This window comes from Rhipicephalus sanguineus, chromosome 3 (assembly GCF_013339695.2).
Source record: "Rhipicephalus sanguineus isolate Rsan-2018 chromosome 3, BIME_Rsan_1.4, whole genome shotgun sequence".
NCBI classification, from domain to species: domain Eukaryota; kingdom Metazoa; phylum Arthropoda; class Arachnida; order Ixodida; family Ixodidae; genus Rhipicephalus; species Rhipicephalus sanguineus.
The window spans coordinates 119,721,861-119,740,395 of record NC_051178.1 but is presented as its reverse complement, the minus strand read 5'-3'; the positions used below and the strand labels follow the sequence as shown (position 1 = coordinate 119,740,395).

Genomic DNA, 18,535 nt, shown 5'->3' with positions numbered 1-18,535 from the left:
TTGCCAATAACAAGAGGCTTGAGTTTTTCCGTGCCTGTGGCGTGCAGCAGAAGAGCACTGACACGCGAAGACGCAATATTTTTCCGCCCCTGCATTTTTCACCTTTAAAGTTCATTGTCTTATCAGTAACAGCTGATAAAAGCACCCATTCATTTTGTGGCGTTGAAAACGTCATCTGGACTGACACGACTCGACGATTTCCTGAAAGCGCTCGTTCTGCCAGGCAATCGCACTTTCGGCATCGGCCGCCTTTTCTTGCCCGCACGCGACTTGCCACATGATGCCATTCCTTTGCCGGAACCGATAGAGCCATCCGGCACTTGTGTCGAAGTTGGAGGTCCCAAAGCGACCGCCAACGTCGCCCTTTTCTTGAATAATAGGGCCTGACAAGGTCACACCGTGTTGTCTGGCATCCTTAAACCATGTGAGGACGGCGTCGTCGACGGTTTGGTAGTTGCCCAGCCGCACACGTTTTCTTGAGGGAGCCAGCTGTGATTCTCGATGTAATTTCACGATCTTCTCCCGATCCTTCAGTATCGTTGCCACTGTTGACGGCGCGATATCACGCTCCCTGCATATGTCCACTTGCTTTTTTCCAGCATTCAGCTCCGTCAGAAGTCCACTTTTTCCTTGAGCGAAAATTAGCGTCGCTTCTTTTTAACGCTTGGCCAGAGAACTCATTGCCAGAAAAGCGACCGCACAACACGATCTCAACTTCGCAGCTAAAGGACAGCAACTGGAAAGGGGTGAAACAGCAGCGGCAACAGCGGGACTAAGCCTACAACGTTGTTTGATTTGGTTTGACTAGTTTGACCAGTTGGTGACGCTCGCGTTGATGTCGACGCTGATGGGGCTGCACCTATTGAAGCGGGTTTCCGGGCTCATATCTGCTGCAGATGAGATAGGTGTAAGCTTCAGTGATTTCTGTACCAAAACATTCATGGAACTTCGTAAATAACGAAGCATCTTGTTGATTTCGAGGTTAAATTACGTGCTGTAATCTGAAATATTCGGTATTCTGAAATTCGTAGTACTGAAAGTTTTTTACATTGGCAATATAGGCATTTTGGCGGGGATTTAAAAAAAAAAATCATTAATCTGGAAATTTCGTTAAGGGGAGATGTGGGGGGGGGGTCGAAGACACTTTTTCTTTAATATTCATCCTAGAGCAACGAAACTTGAACTATTTGTAGGTAATTTTATGCTGATTTCAATATATAATAGTTTTCTTGCAAGTTGCCTACTTTTTGTTCTGCATCAGGCAAATGTGTAAAACATAAGCCTTTTAACCCCCTTCTTTTCGATCCTTAAACTTCCATACATTTTGACAATTAATGCTCATGTTGTTCCATTTGAACTGTAGAGTGCTGAAACTATCCAGAAAGTGCATAGAAAATATTTACTAGACATGAAAAATTCAAACATGAAAAATTCATTATTTCCCACACCCCAGTAAGATTACTTGCAAATTTCTAATATGCTTAAATAATGTTGAGATTCAGAGGAGATAACTGCACTCCTCTCACCTTAGAGAAAATTTGGGCAAATTTTCATGCAGATCGGAGCTCCAGAAGTACTATAAACAAGAGGGGCACACTCAAAAAGTTGCCAAAAGTGTGTTTTGAGAAAAACGAAGTTTAAAGTTAAAATTCGATGTTTATTTATGAAAGAGGTAACGAAATCTGATCGAAATTGCACACAGAGATGTAAATTGTTCTTCTAGTAGCCACTGCCACTAAAATGAGCCAGCGCCATGAGTTTCTCCTTCACAGCTCTTTCGAGCATGGTAGCTATTGCACGAGCTCCCGCTGCCGAGGTTCTGCTGCAATCGGTCCGTCACTCGCCGCCCCTACGCTGGCCTCCTCGCTCGAAGCAACTCGCCGCAACGTATACGTAATCGAAGGAATACTTTCGGGGCACTCACTGTTCTCGCATAGTAGTTCCAGAAACGACGCCTTTGCGTTTGTAGCTGGTTCCCGGACGCGTATGCCCGAACGGGACACGCTGGACACACTGCCGATCACGGTATGTTCAATGCTGTCGTGTCAGCGATCAAGGAAGACTCTCTCTACCGTGATCTTTCTTCGTCGTCGAAGAGTCGATCTTCTCTTTGAGAGGCACTGACATACTCGACGCCGCGGCAAACTCGTCCGAAGCATCACTGGCATCGCCGTCGCCGTTGGTAGGCCTTGCGGCAGCAGACGCACTTGCCGTTCGGTGAGTTTTTGGCTTCGATTGCGCCGGCGTCCTCAAAATTTGTTCACCGAGCGATACTTCACTGACCGGTGACTGCGCTTGCTACGGTTCTCTCTGTCCATGATGAAAATAAATACGCGAGAGAAACGTTGTTCAACTGCGTAGCTCGCTGAACCACCGACCCTGCAAGCAGGCTTCGCAACACGCAAGGCGCGCAGCGGCCAATGGCGGTCCCCGATCCGTACCACGTGATTCAAAAGTCAGTCGCAGCACTTGAAAAGTGCGGCAAAAGCATGCTTTCTTTATTATTTCTTGAGCGTCTGCAGCGCAGGAAACCGTGGTTATTTGGAAATCTCCTCATGCGATCTCCAATGGCGAGCGGCCGCGCGTTATCGGCCGCGAGGCGCTAGAAGACGTCACACTTTCGCTCAAGATTAACAGCCACCTTGTGCTCTTTAGACACAATTTTAAGGCATTTCATGTTGAGTCTCGACTTGATTTTTATTTTCGGAACAGTAGAGATACTAATCTTAACGAGACAGGTGAAAACAAAAAATCGATAATTTTTGGAAAAACTTGCTTTTTTCGACCCGCATCTCCCCTTAATCTGATGTTCGTAGTAACGAGATTTTACTGTAATTCGAACTGATTCCTGGTCCCGGCCCAGCCCTGTGTATTTCTATGGGCAAAAACTCCAAATAATTCGAACGCATCAGTATCCACAACAGTTAATTCGAACTGGGAGCGCCTGGTTTCATCGCTCTTCGCAGAAGTCAGCCCCGAGTGATCACATTGTGTTGCAAAACCAAACTAGAGCTGTGCGAATAGCAAATTTTTGGTGTGAAGCAAATTCGAATAATAAAGATTTTGAGTGCGAATCGAATCGAATAATTTTCGAACATTTCTCAAGTATTCTTCGTTACTTTGAAGTGAAATTACAGAAAAAAGCTGCAGAGAATTTTTAAGTATGTTCTTACAAGACAGGAACAATTACAAGTCACAAGCATGGTCAAAGAACAGATTTTTCCTAAGGGAGGATGTGGCTTTCGTATCGCGAAAAATAAGAAAAAAAGAAATCGATTTTCGAAAATGACACTTTCAGTTTGTGTAGTCCTTTTTCTGATTCCAAAATATCGTCACTGAAAACTACATATAAGTGCGGTAAAAAAATTGTTGTGCTGCCGAGGTGGCGAGAATTACGAAATTACTGCGGAAATCGCAAAAAAAAAAATGCGTTAAAAAAATATATAGTTCTGCAACGGCACACCGGGCACCGCCATCCTGGGCTTGTCTGAAAGAGCATTTCTCAGTCTTCAAATTTCCCGCTCCAACTAGGTCCTCCATTCAGAAAAAAGCCTACAAAAAGCAAACTTTTTGAAGTTCTTTTCGAGCCTTCGATTGGCTGCATCCACCATGTTTGCCCCAGCACGCCTCGCCATTGGTCTGATCCTTGCTCCGGATAGCGTCGTCTGCTCCTTGCACGTCGCGAGGTCATGGCTGTCAAAAATCGCGCTACTTAGTAACGCATTCGCACTTGTTCTGTGTTCACAGGTCGACGATCATTTAGAATATAATTACGCTTTAGTTTGGCAGCTGCAAGCAGAAGCTCAAGCATCAGATTACGATAGTGCGCCGCGCTTGTCACGAACATCACAGACATGCATCTCGGACAAGCTGTTCTGCTTATCAGCATTTCGCACCTCGTGACGAAGACCATCGCGGTACGACCCTTCGTACTCACGATCGAGCATGACGTACTTTGAATCATCGGGTACAGCGGCCACATAGATCGCGACTGAGCTTAGTGCTCTGAGTCGTGGCTAGGTCTAACTCCGCTCACGGCACCGATGTACGAGATGAATCCGAACTTTGCGGACAAGAACATCACGCTAGCAGACAAGCGAAAGCGAAGAAACCACAGTGCGTTTCGTCGCAAGCAACAAATCGGATCGCCCGCTGGTTCCTCAGAACCCCAGATGAGCATTTTACGCATCGGCAGCGGAGCCCCCGGCAAGCTCGTCGCGCAGCGACCGCTCGGGGCATCGGTGGAAGCGGCTAGCAGTTTCGCACTTCGGTGCTTCAAAACGCAAGACCAAGCACGCTGCACGCCGATTTAGCGTCTTTATACTTATTTTCCGTTATTATAAGCCGTGTTTTTATTTTCCGGAAGTTCGAATACTTCGAATAGTAAAATTTCAGTGCGAATCGAATCGAATAGCAAACACTATTCAAAAATATTCGAAAGTTCGAATATTCGCACACCCCTAAACCAAACCAAAGCAAATTTACTACAGATTCAAAACAATGAAACAGCAGGATTCTCAGTAGATGAGAATTCGGACGCTGCGCTGGAGCTCTTTGGCAAGCTGCAAACGATGCTCATGGAGGCACGACAGAAGAAACGCAAGCAAATGCAAATTACTGATTACTTTTAATTATGTTTGCGTTAACTCTGCCATGTAAATACAGTAATACAGTTGAACACGAATATATCAAACTCGAAGGGGATCGCGAATTAGTTCGATGTATGAAAAATTCAATATCAAAAAATACAGGCTCCGAGACCTTACCAGTGGCGGACGATCATCTACAATGGGCGCATTCGAGAATTGACAACTAATTCTGCATACACGATGCAACAGAATGTTTATTTGTGTGAAAAAAATTGCTTATCTTGGCCTGCTCCTTCATCTTCGAAATGAAGTTGAAGACGCTGACCTCGATCTTATTGAGGCTGTCCAGGTGCAATAGTCGCTGCAACAGCGGCGAATCAAGCGGAACGCTGCTGCCACTTCAGCGGCGGAGTACGCGTGTGTAGCCGCTGCCTCGTCCGGACAATCTTCCTCGTCACTTGAGCTGTCGGCCTGGGCATCCTGGGTCCCTGTGATTGCAGCTACAATGTCCTCGTCAGCGAGGCTCGAAACAGCCTGAACATTGCAGTCCGCTTCCACGAAATCGTTGCAGCCTGCTTCCGACTTGCCCAGCTCGACGTCCCACGCCTGCAGCCATTCTGTGAACAGTTGACGCGTCATCCATGCCTTGTTGTTCGAGGCGTAGCAAACGGGGAGCTGCTTAGAGTTCTTGAAACAGCGCGGTGCCCTTGCTTTTCTTATCACAGAGGGCTGGAGCTTCCGAGACCCAGCCATGTGGGCTGCCAGCAGAACGCTCACGCGGACTTTACTCATTTCGCCGCCGTGACACGTGCTACCCCGGACATCGAGTCTTGCTCGGCAGCATTTGCCAAAATAGACCGGTCTTGTCGGCGTTGAAGATTTCCGCGGGTGAAAACTTCGCGTAGATTTCTGGCCACTCTTTCGTCATCCACTGCTGATGTCCTGGCTGCTTACGGCTTCGCTTTCGCCAGAGATGGTTTTGCCAACGATGTTGTAGCGTTGCTTGAATCGGTGAAGCCACCCGCTGTTGTCGGCGAAATCGTCTTCACCGAGTGCGACGGCAAACCATTTGGCCTTTGCCAACAGCATTGGGCCATCCACAGGAATGTTCTTCGCGCGCACTTCTAAAAACTAGGCATAGAGTGCCTTTTCTACTTTCCTGTGGGCGGGAGTGTGCACACGACAGGCTCCCGACGTTCACTGCTCCGTCGCCTTTGCCTTGATATCTGCCTTGTTCTTCAACAAGGTGCTCATAGTGCTCCGTGGTATCCCGATGTCATCCGCCACCGTCGAACTTTTTTCGCCCGCCTCAACACGCTGTATGGCTTTCAACTTTGTCGCAAAGTCAAGGTTCTTGCGCTTCTTGATGCTGGCCATTGCTACATGAGAAGTCATCAATTCAAGCAGTCCGTAGCACCTTTGCACAGCACGCACGCAAAAGAGGAATGCGGTGGTATGCGAAAACTCACGGAAGTGGACTCCGCCAACAAAGCGCTCGCGATCAGTCGTGATGGCGGCGATGGCTATCCGGGCTACCTGGCTACCTGCGAGTGCAGCAGTGATGTATGAAAGGCGCGAGCTGTGGTTGGCTGAGCAATTACGAAAGGCGTGGGCTGTGGTTGGCTGATCAAAACTCACAAAACAGCAACAAAAATGAAAGAAAGAAAAAGGCGGAAGAGGCTGCCGGCTCCTTCGTTCCTGCTCTCCGAGCTGACGGTAACGCAGAGAAAGCATAAGAAAGAGAGAGAGAGAAAAAAAAAAAAGCCGTTCCGCAAGTTGGAGAACGCGCCCAACAAAAGTACAGTCCGAGCCCTCTCGCCCTCACGTTTTTCGAGCGTTTCGGGTGTCGGCGGAGGCGCGGTGCCGCGAAGGTCGCGGGGTGTAGCGAGTGCTGAAGCGCACCTTCCAACTCGCGCGGCGTTCAATATATCCGATGGCGGGTAAAAATACCGTTCGATATAAACGTGCGAATTTTTATACTTTTACAAAGGATTTTCAAGGGGATAATTTACGAGTTCAATATACGCCTTGTGCACCGCCTATAGAGGCGCCACTGATAGCCACCTAGCGGGCGCCGCTGACAGTATGTGCGGGAAGCCGAGCAGACGACAGCGCTTTGCACAGCTTTGCTGTGAGGAGATGAATGTAGTTCGCGGCTGCTATTTCCCCTTTGTGCGGGTGCCAGACAACTAATTCTGCACTGGCAGCTGCAGGAAAGGCGCGGGCCTCTACGAAAGTGGACTTGTGCACGATGTTTGTCATGAACGTGCACGTTAAAGAACCCCAGGTGGTCGAAATTTCCGGAGCCCTCCACTACGGCGTCTCTCATAATCGTATCGTGGTTTTGGGACGTTAAACCCCAGATATTATTATTATTAGTGTATAAAAGCCAATGTACATTGCAAAATCCAATTGTAAATGGGTTTTGCAATGTTTAGAATTATATCTGTGGCAGTAGTATTGATCTCCTTTGAATACTTCAACATTTTGTTGTGGATTCTACATGGCTGTAGCTCCCCAATATCTTCCTTTTGTTAAGTCTGTGTCACCATTTACAGATCCCGGCCATTCGTCAGACTCATCTCCAGTAGTGCTCTGCATTGCAAACTTTGCACCTGAAACAAAAATGGCAAGTTTACTTGAATAATAATCTTCAGAATCTGGTAGTGCAGTTTGACAGCTCAGTTTCTTTTTCATTCTATTGCCTGTTTATGTACATGGGCACTGTGTATCTTACTTAAAATTAGGGCTCCGTAATTCGGATTTATCCGATAAGCTCCGATTTTAAAAAAAGCATTTTCAACGTTCAAAGGGCATTTTCAAAGCTGACAATCATAATCGAAAGGAGTGCACTTCCATCAGCGGCAGCAACCTCGTAAGGTATTCTTGCATCTATTACAACAAGCTTTAAGGTTGTAATACGAACATACGTAAATGTTTCGTGTTCAAACCTTCCAGACATCTGAAATACATTTAGTGTGTTCACATGTTTTCGTGTTCAGATATCATTTAACTAAGATTTCGGAGTATTGAGGGTAATAATAATGATAAGCCCTTTACTTTTCATCAAGAAGGTGAGGGAGGCTGGGAGAAAAAGCTGAGAAGCAGCTTGACTAGTTCCTGCTCCCCCAAAAGTACACTTTGGCGAGCTTACAGCAGTGCACATCAACCACCTTATTAACTGTGTAAGTGAACAGGAAGTGAGAAAAAATGAAAGGACGGAAAAACAATCATCAGCAACAATGCAACGTAGTTTCATTGGAAATAACATTAATAAGAAGACATTGCAAAACTTATAATGCATAATTAAACAGCAAATTTTGGAGAATTGGAGATTTATGAGAAATAAACTCTGAAAAACACCCTCCGAATTTCAAAAAAAAAAAACTCCGAAAACACAGAGCCCTACTTAAAATGTTCAAGAAGATAGGCTGGAATGGAATTGGTACTGGTATTTTGGAGGTTTATGTAAGTGCAACTGAGCTCCCAAGAGTCCCATATGTACTGTCGTGAGCACTAAGGGAGGGAACACGCGAGCGCATGGCAAATAGCTGCGAACCCGACACTGGGCAATTTGTGTCAGCGGCTGACTGAAACAACGTGGAAAGGGCGCTACGGTGTCGCTAAACTCTGGCACTCCCGGCTCGCTATTGCTGATAAAAAGCTGCAGCTGACTGCTGTTGACGCTTGTGACGAAAAGGCAGGAAAACGAAGCAGAGTGTGGCGACCGCTGTTTATCTGTTCATCCATTCGTTTGTGTGTTTTGTGTGTGTGTGTAGTGGGAGTGACAACAGTGCATGGAAAAGCGTTGCCCTTTCCACCGTATTTTTAACAGCGCCATTCAAGTGTCAATCTAATTGGGCTTTAAGGCTATTTATCACATGCTTGTGTGTTTCCTCTCCTACTGCTCAGATAGTACTCGGACCACGTGTTTGATGCACTGTTCGTCTGTGACTTAAATTTGGAGGTGTGCATTTGGAACAATCACGCATACATTTCAAAACATGCACAATTGACACTTTTGGTTCTGATGAGTATACATACAGTAGAATCTCGGTAATACGAATCGTGTGGAATCATGAAAAAAAATTCACATCAGACAAAATTGGTATCCCTGAAAAACACGAAAAACTACTATGCCAAAAGTATGCGAGTAAAGAAAACTGGCATATGTCTTTATTTATTGTTTCTCAGGGCTGCAGCAACGTCATAGACAGCTCTGAATGATTGCCAGTAAAGATTTTAGACATCGACTATTATACTGCTACTTGTAGATACACGGCGCTTGCATGCATGTGCAATTAATGTACAAAATGTGTGTCCCGTTACATCTAGTAGCACCTTCCCAATCTGAGTATGCTTTTCCATGTGATTCCAGTGAACTGTTAAGAAGGTGAGGTTCTGCACGTGATAGACCAAGGCCAGAAAATTTTAGAACCGCTGTCCTTTGTTATTATTATTTTCTTTTCGCAGTAGAATTGTGGCTATCTTTGGGTAGATTTATGGCCATGCCCTTACAATTGGGAGGATTGCTCAAAATTTGGGAAACGTTTAGGCAAAGTTTGCAGGGATGTGTTCCCCAACAATCATATATACTGATGTTGCGAGGCTTAGCTCCTTCACCAAGTATGTCCAGTTTCTCTTTGGGTCCTCGTCCGCCTTTCGTAGGATGTCCAGTTGCGAAATGTGGCTTGCTTTGATAAGGCAAGCAGGCCTAAACACAACAAAAACGTGCCAGGACCTCACAAAAATGTTCAAATAAAACATGAAGTCAATGTCGTCTGTAGATTGAAAGCGAAGACACACGAAGGCGCATTGAGGCCTCAAAATTTGCGTGTGCCATCTCTGAGGTTACAATGCGCAATGGGCGATGCTGACAACCAGCCAAACCAGCGGTGGGGCGTGCACGTGCATGCCCGCGTGTGACTGCCACGACTTCAGCGGCCATGTGGGCAGCAGCTGCGCGTATCTGCGAGACAGTGTCCGTTCGTATCAATTGTTGCGGGGTGAAAATTGGTTCGCAACAACCACACTTTAGCACTTTGTAGGCTAATGAGCCTTGACTGCTACTATGAAAAAATTTGTACGGGCCGTGATAGTGTCACTGAAATTCTACTGTATTGCATTCCCAGGCGGAGGCCACCTGCATTATTGTAGAACAGAAAAGCAGTCCTTGCTTTGTTGAGCTTTATATAAATGAAGTACTGTAATACTAGAAAACCTGTTGTTTCTCTTTCTTTAGCTTTGTATTGTTTTACTAGGCATATGTCTGTCTTTACATGTATTAATGCAAAACAGGCCTGTGCACTCAGTTTGAGGTTTTCTTTTACATGCTTATTGTTGTCTCATTATTGTTATTCTTACTGTGCTTTTGCAGGCTGAAGTTGCCGATCTTTTCTCCACCTGGGACCCCATTGAAGTAGTGATGGGGAAAAGTGATTCTTCTGGTCTAGGATCATAGTAAGTGACCATGTGCAGAATCTTGTGGAAGACCTTATCGACAAATGGTATCACTGTGAAAAGCTAAAGACAAAGTGACTCAGTGGCTATAGCATTTATTCTGCTGAGCATGAGGTCAAGGGTTTGATTCCTTGCTTCAGCTGTGGTATTCCATTGTGGGCCAGAATGGAAACACGCTTGCATAATTAAGATGCAAATGCAGGTTAATGTACTATATGTGGTTGAAGTTATTCTAGAGGCCTCCACTGCTTTGTCCCACAGACCATCTGCATTTCTTTGGGACGTTCGACCACAAATGTGATTGCGAATTGCCTTTACTTAATTTTGCATGTAATGGCATTGCATCAGGTGGTTGACTGCTTTTAGCAACGCTTAGCACATTGGCCTATGTGCCTTCATTTGCTGCCTCCTCTTGTAAGTGTGTTTGGAAACAATGAATCAGGTTAAATCAAATGTGCAGTTACTGTAGAGCTCGCCTATGCAAAATGTTACTAAGGTGAAGTGGAAACTTGAACATACTACAGGAAACTGTGATGAATTCATCTCATCTTGCAGTCCGCACGCCTATGTGACAGTGGCCGACAGAGACACCGCAGAGACTGCTGCGCTAAACCTGAACGACACCTACTTCAATGGCCGGATAATTGCAGTTGTGCCACTGCCTAAAAATTGTGAGTGGTTGTTTGCCTTGCCTGCTTTTAGACTTGTGCTCTTAGACTTGTATTTGCTACTAAAGGCAATTGGTAAGTCGGGGTAGGTTAGTACAACTTAAGTCCAGAGAGGCCCCACTGAGATGGCTGTAACGCGACAGCTGATGGCCTCCGTGACTAAAGAGATAGTCTAGGTCATGCACTCGGCAATGTTCTCCAAAGGCGGGCTCACCAGCTGTCCAGCTCGTGACGTCAGTCAGGAGTGCGTGCCCATCGGTGCAGGCTTGTGTGCATCCGCCTATTAGGAGGAAATGCTGCAGATTTCTAAAGTTGTGCCTGACTATATCTGTGAACAATAATTCTGTTCATGATTGTGCTAGATGCGTTCAAGAACTGCAGAATACACCTTTTTGTGGCCCACAGATAGTGATAAAGGGCAGTATGAAATAGGACAATGATAGGTATTTAAGTGTAATTAACTTCTGCATTGTAGAGCTAAACTCTGCAGTATTTATCATAACATCAGAGATGTGCTGCATTCAAAAAATAAAAATTTGACGCACATTGTTGTGAATTCAAGGTACGTTGCCACCCTTTAAAATGGCTCTTTCTTTTTAAGTGAATTTTAATTTTTGATATTCCAAAAATGTACATTCAGAATTGTGGTGCAGAAAAAAATTACAGTAAAAGCTCGTTAATTTTGAAAAATCGGATGATTGTGACGTGTTCTCTGGTCCTGGCAAGCATGTGTATTATTTAATAGCATCAGACTATCGTTAATTTGGACGATCCTTGGAGTGCGCCAAGCACGAAGCGCCGCACATGTGCGACGCAAAGGAGCGAAAACTGTGTTCGCGAACAACTGAAGTGGCTGCGAGCCTTCAGAAAGGCATTTTCGCCATCCACAGTCTGACCACAATCGTGTTGTTGGCGACCAAGGCTTCAGCAGCTGCGGCGAACTTGTTTACTTGATAAACGCAAACTACGTGGAATTATGATGAACGAGCGATCAGTTGGCGGCCATTTTACCAGCGAAAAAATTATCGTCACATGCGCGTAGTGTTGGTGGTTACGGTATGTACCGTAAAAACCGGAATATAGGTCGACCCCCCCACTTTTTACTACTGAAAATCGAAAAAAAAAGTACATGGAATGGCCAAAGTATCAGAAGGCACCTTTATCCGTGAAACACACAATTTCAAATGGTGCACAGTGAAAATGCCATTTATTTACACGTGTGTTTACACGTAAGTTCCATGTGACAGAAAGCCAAAAGGTGGGCTCAAGCATTATCTTCGTAAAAGGTCACAACCGTCTTGACAGCATTAATTTGGATACACTTTGAGGTCCCTGGTAACAATCATGATGCGAGTGCGGCTCCTGGTTAAACTGTGCAACCTTCGTCTCCAGCTCTAGATACGCTGCATTCTGGCACTGAACCAAAGTTTTCTTCTGATCGCTGCGTGTCGTGACGTGATCCTTCAGCGTCCGCCAGTAGCAAATGCTTCTGTGGTGCACTCGATCTGCCCCCTGATCATAGCCATGCGTGCCGCTGTAACCAGAGCTGCTGGCATTGCAGAAAGCAACAAAGAAAGTGTATCCGGTGAAATTGAAGCAGCGAGAACACCCGTGTAGAGATAAACTTTCAGTTATTGTTTGTGACTCACGGCTCCGACTCGTGTTCACGTGCACTAGCATTCCAACACACCTTTCACACACTTCAGACCAGATTTCTTCGTGCCTTCGTGAACTCGATCGCTGTTTTCTTGAATGCTACAGTGAGCTGTTGCCAGCCACCGGTCGAGAACAAGAACAAGAACACCTTGGAGCCCAAATAGATTCACTAGACAACAACAAAAGCGCAAAATGAGGCCGCCCACGGCACAAGGCTGGTAGTTCAGTGTATTAGAATGGGGCAGTGGGCTCGCTGTCGTATCCCTGCGCCGCGCCGCCACGGCCCTCTCCGCGTCGACTGCTTGGGCGCCAGCCAGGGGCGCTGCCACGAGTTTCTCCTGAAAACTTCTCTTGTGGGGTGTGAAGCGTGTCCCCTTGGTCGGTGTTACGCTGGTTATGCTGTAATTCCTGGGGGATCAACAAAACGTGGGGTTGGAGGCGGGGAGAGGGCCACCACAATAACACAACAAGGGATTAAAAAAAAGAGGGAGGAGGGGGTTTAGCATTTTATTCGTTTTTAAAGCTGACCCAAGTAGTAGAAGCTACTGTTTCCATTTGTGTATGCCCTGCAGCGCATGTTCACGCCATTCATTCATTTGAAGGACCTTTGCCGGCACCATGCGTGCCGCTTTGCTGCACTTATCTATGCTTGTTTTTCTGAAGGATCGGCATCTGTGTCTATCCACAAATGGCAACTGCAATGGCCCGCCGCTGCATCTGGACGGGAACGCGCTTTTTACAGCCTCCGGCGGTCGTGCACATAGAGCATGCAGCGTACGTGCAGAGAAATTTCTGAGGCAGCGTTTGACAACAAAAAACAGCTGGACCCAACGAAGCCAGGAGTGACCACAAAGTCAAGTGCAATAACAACAAAAGCAAGAAAACACAAGGGCGGTGACAGCAAAACCATACTCGTGCTTTGGTAAAGTAGGGGGGCGGTTAGGGTACTTCTAAAAAAATGATAAAGAACTCTGGTACTTGGCTGCTTGTTTCGCTATCGAAGTCCTAAGCACAGAACTACTGACGGATGAAATGAGCTGGATAGAGATCGATGTACAGAAAAAGGAAATTTAAGGGGATGACTGAAGTAGCTGTCATTAGGTTGCGGGGAAGGCCCACAGGGATTGGGCTGCATTGGGATGCTCCACTTAGATCGACGTTGTCATCGGCTGTTTATTGTTCGACCACGAGTGACCATGCATGCATTCTTAATCCATATTGTGATATGGCCAGCATTTGCACGTACTTAGGCAGGGTTTTGTGTAAATAAAATCAGTTTGTCAGCAGGTGACGCTGTCGAGTGTTCGTGGTTCAATTCTATGGTGTAATAATAATGTACGTGTGTAATGTACGTTACTTGTGATGTACTCTTAATAACTATGTATAGATATTTTTTTCATTGGACCCGGAACTCTAGTACCATTATATATTGCCTACGAGTCCAACCAGTTTTAATAACCTTGTATGATCTACGTCTCCAAATAAAAATATTTAAGATTACGGTGCGGATACATTTATTACAAAGCGAAGTGATTCCGCCCATTATTGATTCGTGAAAAAAAAACATTAAGTAGGTTAGTCACACAGACCAGTTCATATGCGAAAACAAATAAATAAAAAAATGAGGTGTTTATACTCGGCATAGTGGGGCTCGAAAGGTGGGAGTAAAGTCGCTAGTATTGCTACAGTGACGAAAGGGCATTGAAAATTGTATCGATCAGCAGGACAAAAAAAAAGCTTGAACGCCCCCAACTACACGCAGGATCATTCATATTCACATACCTGCCAAGTCTCCCGGATTTTGAACGTTTCTCCCGGTTGTACGGGTCATAGGAAAATCTCCCGGAAATCCAGTTTTGCCCCGCGCGTCCAGTGCATTGCGCGCCCCGTGCGTCACGGTGACGCGAGGTGGGACGTTTCGCGTACAGATGCGCTACACGCAATTTAAAAATTGATCCTAAATGTGTTATAGGTTATATCAGCCGTTAATATTTCTAGATGATGCGTTTGTTTACACACAAATCTATCCCACAAGTTATCTCGCCTTAAAAATTTTGTGTCACTGCTGTTTTAAGCGGAGAGCCCAGCACTTAAAAGGGTAGCCGTTACCGATGTCTGTCGAGATAGCGTGTTCGCCAGCGCTTGCGACCGTCCCCGTCTCAACGGCGCCCCTTATGGTCCCTTGCCCGACGAAATAACTGGTAAGCAAGCGACGACAGGCCTCACACGCGGAGCGATGTTATCGCATGTGCCCTTTGCGCGACGGTGACGGCCGGCTCGTTTCATCTCTGCTTCAACCGCGTTCGTCCCTAGAGCTAGCGCGCATTTACTCGCACGTGAAACAGACGATGCGTAAGCGATGCTATCGGTTTGGACTCTGTACAGATCAGCGGAGACCGCAAAATCCCGCTGGCAGTGTCCATAAAATTGCTATCGCAGCAGTACCCCCCCCCCCCCCCCCCCCCCCCCCGCGGTCGGCATACTTCATACCCCCTCCCCCCCCGTTGAGTAGATCTCCCGGATTCCGTTTCTCCAAACTTGGCAGGTATGTATTCATCATAGCCACTTAAAATATCGCCCACCCTCCATAAATCAGTCACAACAACAGCAATTTACTTCACAACTCACAGAAAAGATGCATGAAAAGAAGCTTTGTGTGTTCCGCGCCATAACTCTTGCGTGCAAAACAGCAACGTGCTCTAGCCGCGCCCTGCAACCCGCCAGAAAGTTTCAGGTGACGCTGCGAGCCGTGCCGCCTGTCGGCGGCGACATGAAGTGCATTACGCTCTGCCACTCAGTGAGCGCACTACAAACTTCTAGAACACTGTAGCTGGTAGTAAACAAAGCAACGCCGATGATTGCGGTGGCGATGGAGGGGGTTGACTTCAGTTGCCCATAGTGGCCAGACTTGCGAAGTTTTTCTGCCAGTGACTGGTATATAAGATGGGGGTCAACATTTTAGGGCTGTTTTTTTAGAAAATAATTCGACCTATATTCCAGTTTTTACAGTAATAAGGGATGGATTCAGAGCACGTTTCGGCTTAAGACATGAGGCTCTTGATCTGCGATCACATTGCAAACAAAGTCTCGAATGATGTATATTCCGACTTTCACACTGATTTTATGCAAAATAAGTACCGGATTTACGTATTCGTCAAGAAAATCAAAATGCATTCATGTAATTGACACTTGTTTAATTGTCTTCTAAGTACTTTCGATAATTCGGCATGTGGTTAATTCAAAGCAATACTGCTAGCCGGCCTAGTTGGAACAGATTCATTGTGGTACTTGTGCGAAAATTCTGACATTTTTCTTGGTCCCGTGAAATCCGAATTACCGAGCTTTTACTGTACGTCTCTATTTGGTAGTGTTCAAAAGTGATGGCCTTTTTTTTTTTGTGACTACCCTTAAACTGAAGATGACATGTTCAGAAAATTTAATTTTTGTTTTTCGCAAAACCTGACTTTCAGTCTGTGTATGTTGCGCAAAAGCTCATAACTTTTGAACAAATGACTACTTTCCGATAAAACTCTCCATGCTTCTTAATTAGACATTAGCCTGTGCAATGAACTAGGGTAATTGGAAATGAATAAGTTTTGATGTTATAATATTTCGGTTGCAATGCTACCTTTTGAAATGACACAATTTTTGGTTTTTAGGCCACAATATAACTAATATTAGAGAATAGCGCAAAGATCCCAGTTCATTGTGCAGCCTACATACACTGCTATAATGTTGCCAAACTGTTTTTTTTATATGGTTGGATTGGTAGTTATGACTGTTGGTGTGACAGGCATATTTCGGGTAATTTGGTAATTATATTGTAATTAGTTTCAATTTTTTCGCTCTATACACTTGTAGTGTCCTTTTAAACTGTTCTCCCGAAGGCAAACACAAAATCAATTTTAGGTCAAAATCTATAAAAGATTTCTAAAATGGTGGCAACATATCTTAAATGGCATCAGGATTCAATTCGAATGCCTCCTGCATAAAGAGGCGGATGCCTTTAGCTGTGGTGCCCCATCGCAGTCAGTGCACGAGTGTTAAGAACTCGGCACATTCTGGTTTTAGCTTCAGATTTCACAATAGCAAGAAGTTCTCGGTGTGTAGACGCAGAGTTCGTGTTAATTGTGAGGTGTACTGCATCAACAACATTTGCTGAAGTTGTTCTCTGCTAATGATATCTTTTCTTTCCCCACACTTTCACAGGCAAAAAAGCACCTTGAGGCTCGCCCAGGCCTGCTTTCTTCTTCTTGCCTCTTGCCATCAAGCCATGTAAGGGGCTCTGGGAAAATTTCGTTATGTTTCTACGACTTGTGTGTCTGATGTTGTGACTGTGTAAAAGACATTCCAAAGTTCCTCACTACCATCTTCATGGTCTCGACAAAGCTGATGCAAGACTGTGTTGTTACGTCTCACCTTGCTGCTAAATTGCAGGTTGGTTTGTTGTGTTTTACACTTTTGTTGGAAGGACATTGCAAGGTAGCATTGTTTCTTCTTGAAGTACAGTAGCTTGTATGGGCAGGGTTTCCAGTGTGGCATGTTGTGTGTATATATATATATATATATATATATATATATATATATATATATATATATATATATCTTTGTTGGTCACATATGGTAGCTGAAAAAATGCAGTAAAGTCAGGAACGTCGGATTCAAAGGCAAAGGACTGCATGTCATGTTTTCCATCCATTCCTTGCCTTGTTCTCCTTTAAAAAAATTTACGTCCCTTATGGTGTACTTTTCTCAAACAAGTCAATTTAAGGGTGCACTCTCCTAGTTACGAGCATTGTACTTTCTAGCTGGGAGGGAATCAGCACACTGTGCTGGAAAGCTGTGCAAAGTAATGACGTCTATCGTTGATGCAACTGAAGTTCACTTGATATGTGTAAAACTTTTGTTCATTTTTCTGCCAAGTGTTGTACACAGAGAGCATGCCTTGTGTTCATTACAGGTATGTTTGCATGCTGCCTAGCAATTCGCTTTCTGTAACGAAGGAGCAGTTGCTTCACTTATTGTCATTTTTTAAACGAATTGTTTAACATTTGACTCGGTGATTCATTTTTGTTTTGTGTAGCAAGTGGCACGTGTCAGTTCTGTCTTGCAGTTGTACTTGGATCCACTTGATCTGCCAAACTATTATAAAAAGGAAAAAGAACAACAATTTTTTAAAAATTATAGGTTGGAGGGCAATGTATATGCAGCAGTTGCTTTTGCGGAAGCGCATTGCATAAGAGGTCAAGCCATGAAATATGTGCGGTGCATGCTTGTATAGCATTGAAGTATTTGTATATAGCCAAGTGACCTTACAAACCTGATATAATATGGGCCAGCCTGAGCTTTGGGGTGGTGTTCTTGAGTGATAACTTTCGGGGAATACTTGGCATTGAACTGTCCATGTCGTTTATGACTTTTTCCTAATGCCTGATTCAATTCATTGCTGTTGGTCGCAGATGCCCTTGCATCTAGTACGATTCAGGCAAGTCGCATAATATTTTGGAAATGATCTTACCTCCAAAAGTGATTTGCTCAAGAATACCACTTCTGCACTCACGTATTGACAGACCCGAGCGTCAAGGGTTGGTGTCTGCGAAATACATTTCTTGACTGCAGTTAGTGACCTTGAGAAGTTTAAAAGATAATGTGCACACGGTGCACTTTTCTTCCTTTTAATGAATATAACAAGCATTCTTGATTCATAGGAGACCATAGCACATACAATATTTTCTTTGCGTGAGTGACTCTAGAAAGCTAGGCGTTAATCTTAAGTAGAGCTTGCGATCTGTCCATGAGCCTGTATGTAGCACAGTTGAGGAGCACCTGAGAAGCCTGCCTATTGAAGTGGTAATGGTAATGCCACCAGAGAACCGTACTTGCATAGTGATAAGTAAGGTGATGATATTGTTATTGAATTAATTGACTTGTCTTTTGGGCTGCATGGTCTTTAAAGAAGCTTTCAGAAAAACTGTCCTCTTGAAGCTGCTGTGCACACGGCATTGTCACGTACCGTATTTACTCGATTCTACCGCGCCCTCGATTGTAACGCGCACCCGTTTTCCGCGACCAAAAAAAAGTAATACATCGATTGTAGCGCGCACCCATTTTTTCATGAGAGAAAAGAACAAAAAAAGTCCGTAGGAGTCAAACTTCGTACGT

At 45.0% G+C, this 18,535-nt stretch overlaps 2 protein-coding genes and 1 long non-coding RNA gene across 4 annotated transcripts in view; 2 read left to right on the top strand and 1 right to left on the bottom strand.

The window, feature by feature from the left end:
• The window catches only part of LOC119387018 (probable RNA-binding protein 19), a 33,737-nt gene extending 25,360 nt beyond the window's left edge, over positions 1–8,377 (top strand). The window contains exons 9-10 of the mRNA XM_049414107.1: positions 7,148–7,218; positions 8,369–8,377. Coding sequence (XP_049270064.1) covers positions 7,148–7,218; positions 8,369–8,377 — 80 coding nt within the window. The remainder of the gene's footprint in view (positions 1–7,147; positions 7,219–8,368) is intronic.
• Positions 1–18,535, bottom strand: part of LOC119387015 (cuticle protein 65) — a 567,739-nt gene that overhangs the window by 454,171 nt on the left and 95,033 nt on the right. The gene's annotated exons all lie outside the window — the stretch shown is intronic.
• LOC125757648 (uncharacterized) lies at positions 9,966–16,908 on the top strand. Its single transcript, XR_007415385.1, has 3 exons — positions 9,966–10,049; positions 10,605–10,720; positions 16,583–16,908. It is a non-coding gene; the product is annotated as an uncharacterized LOC125757648 (long non-coding RNA).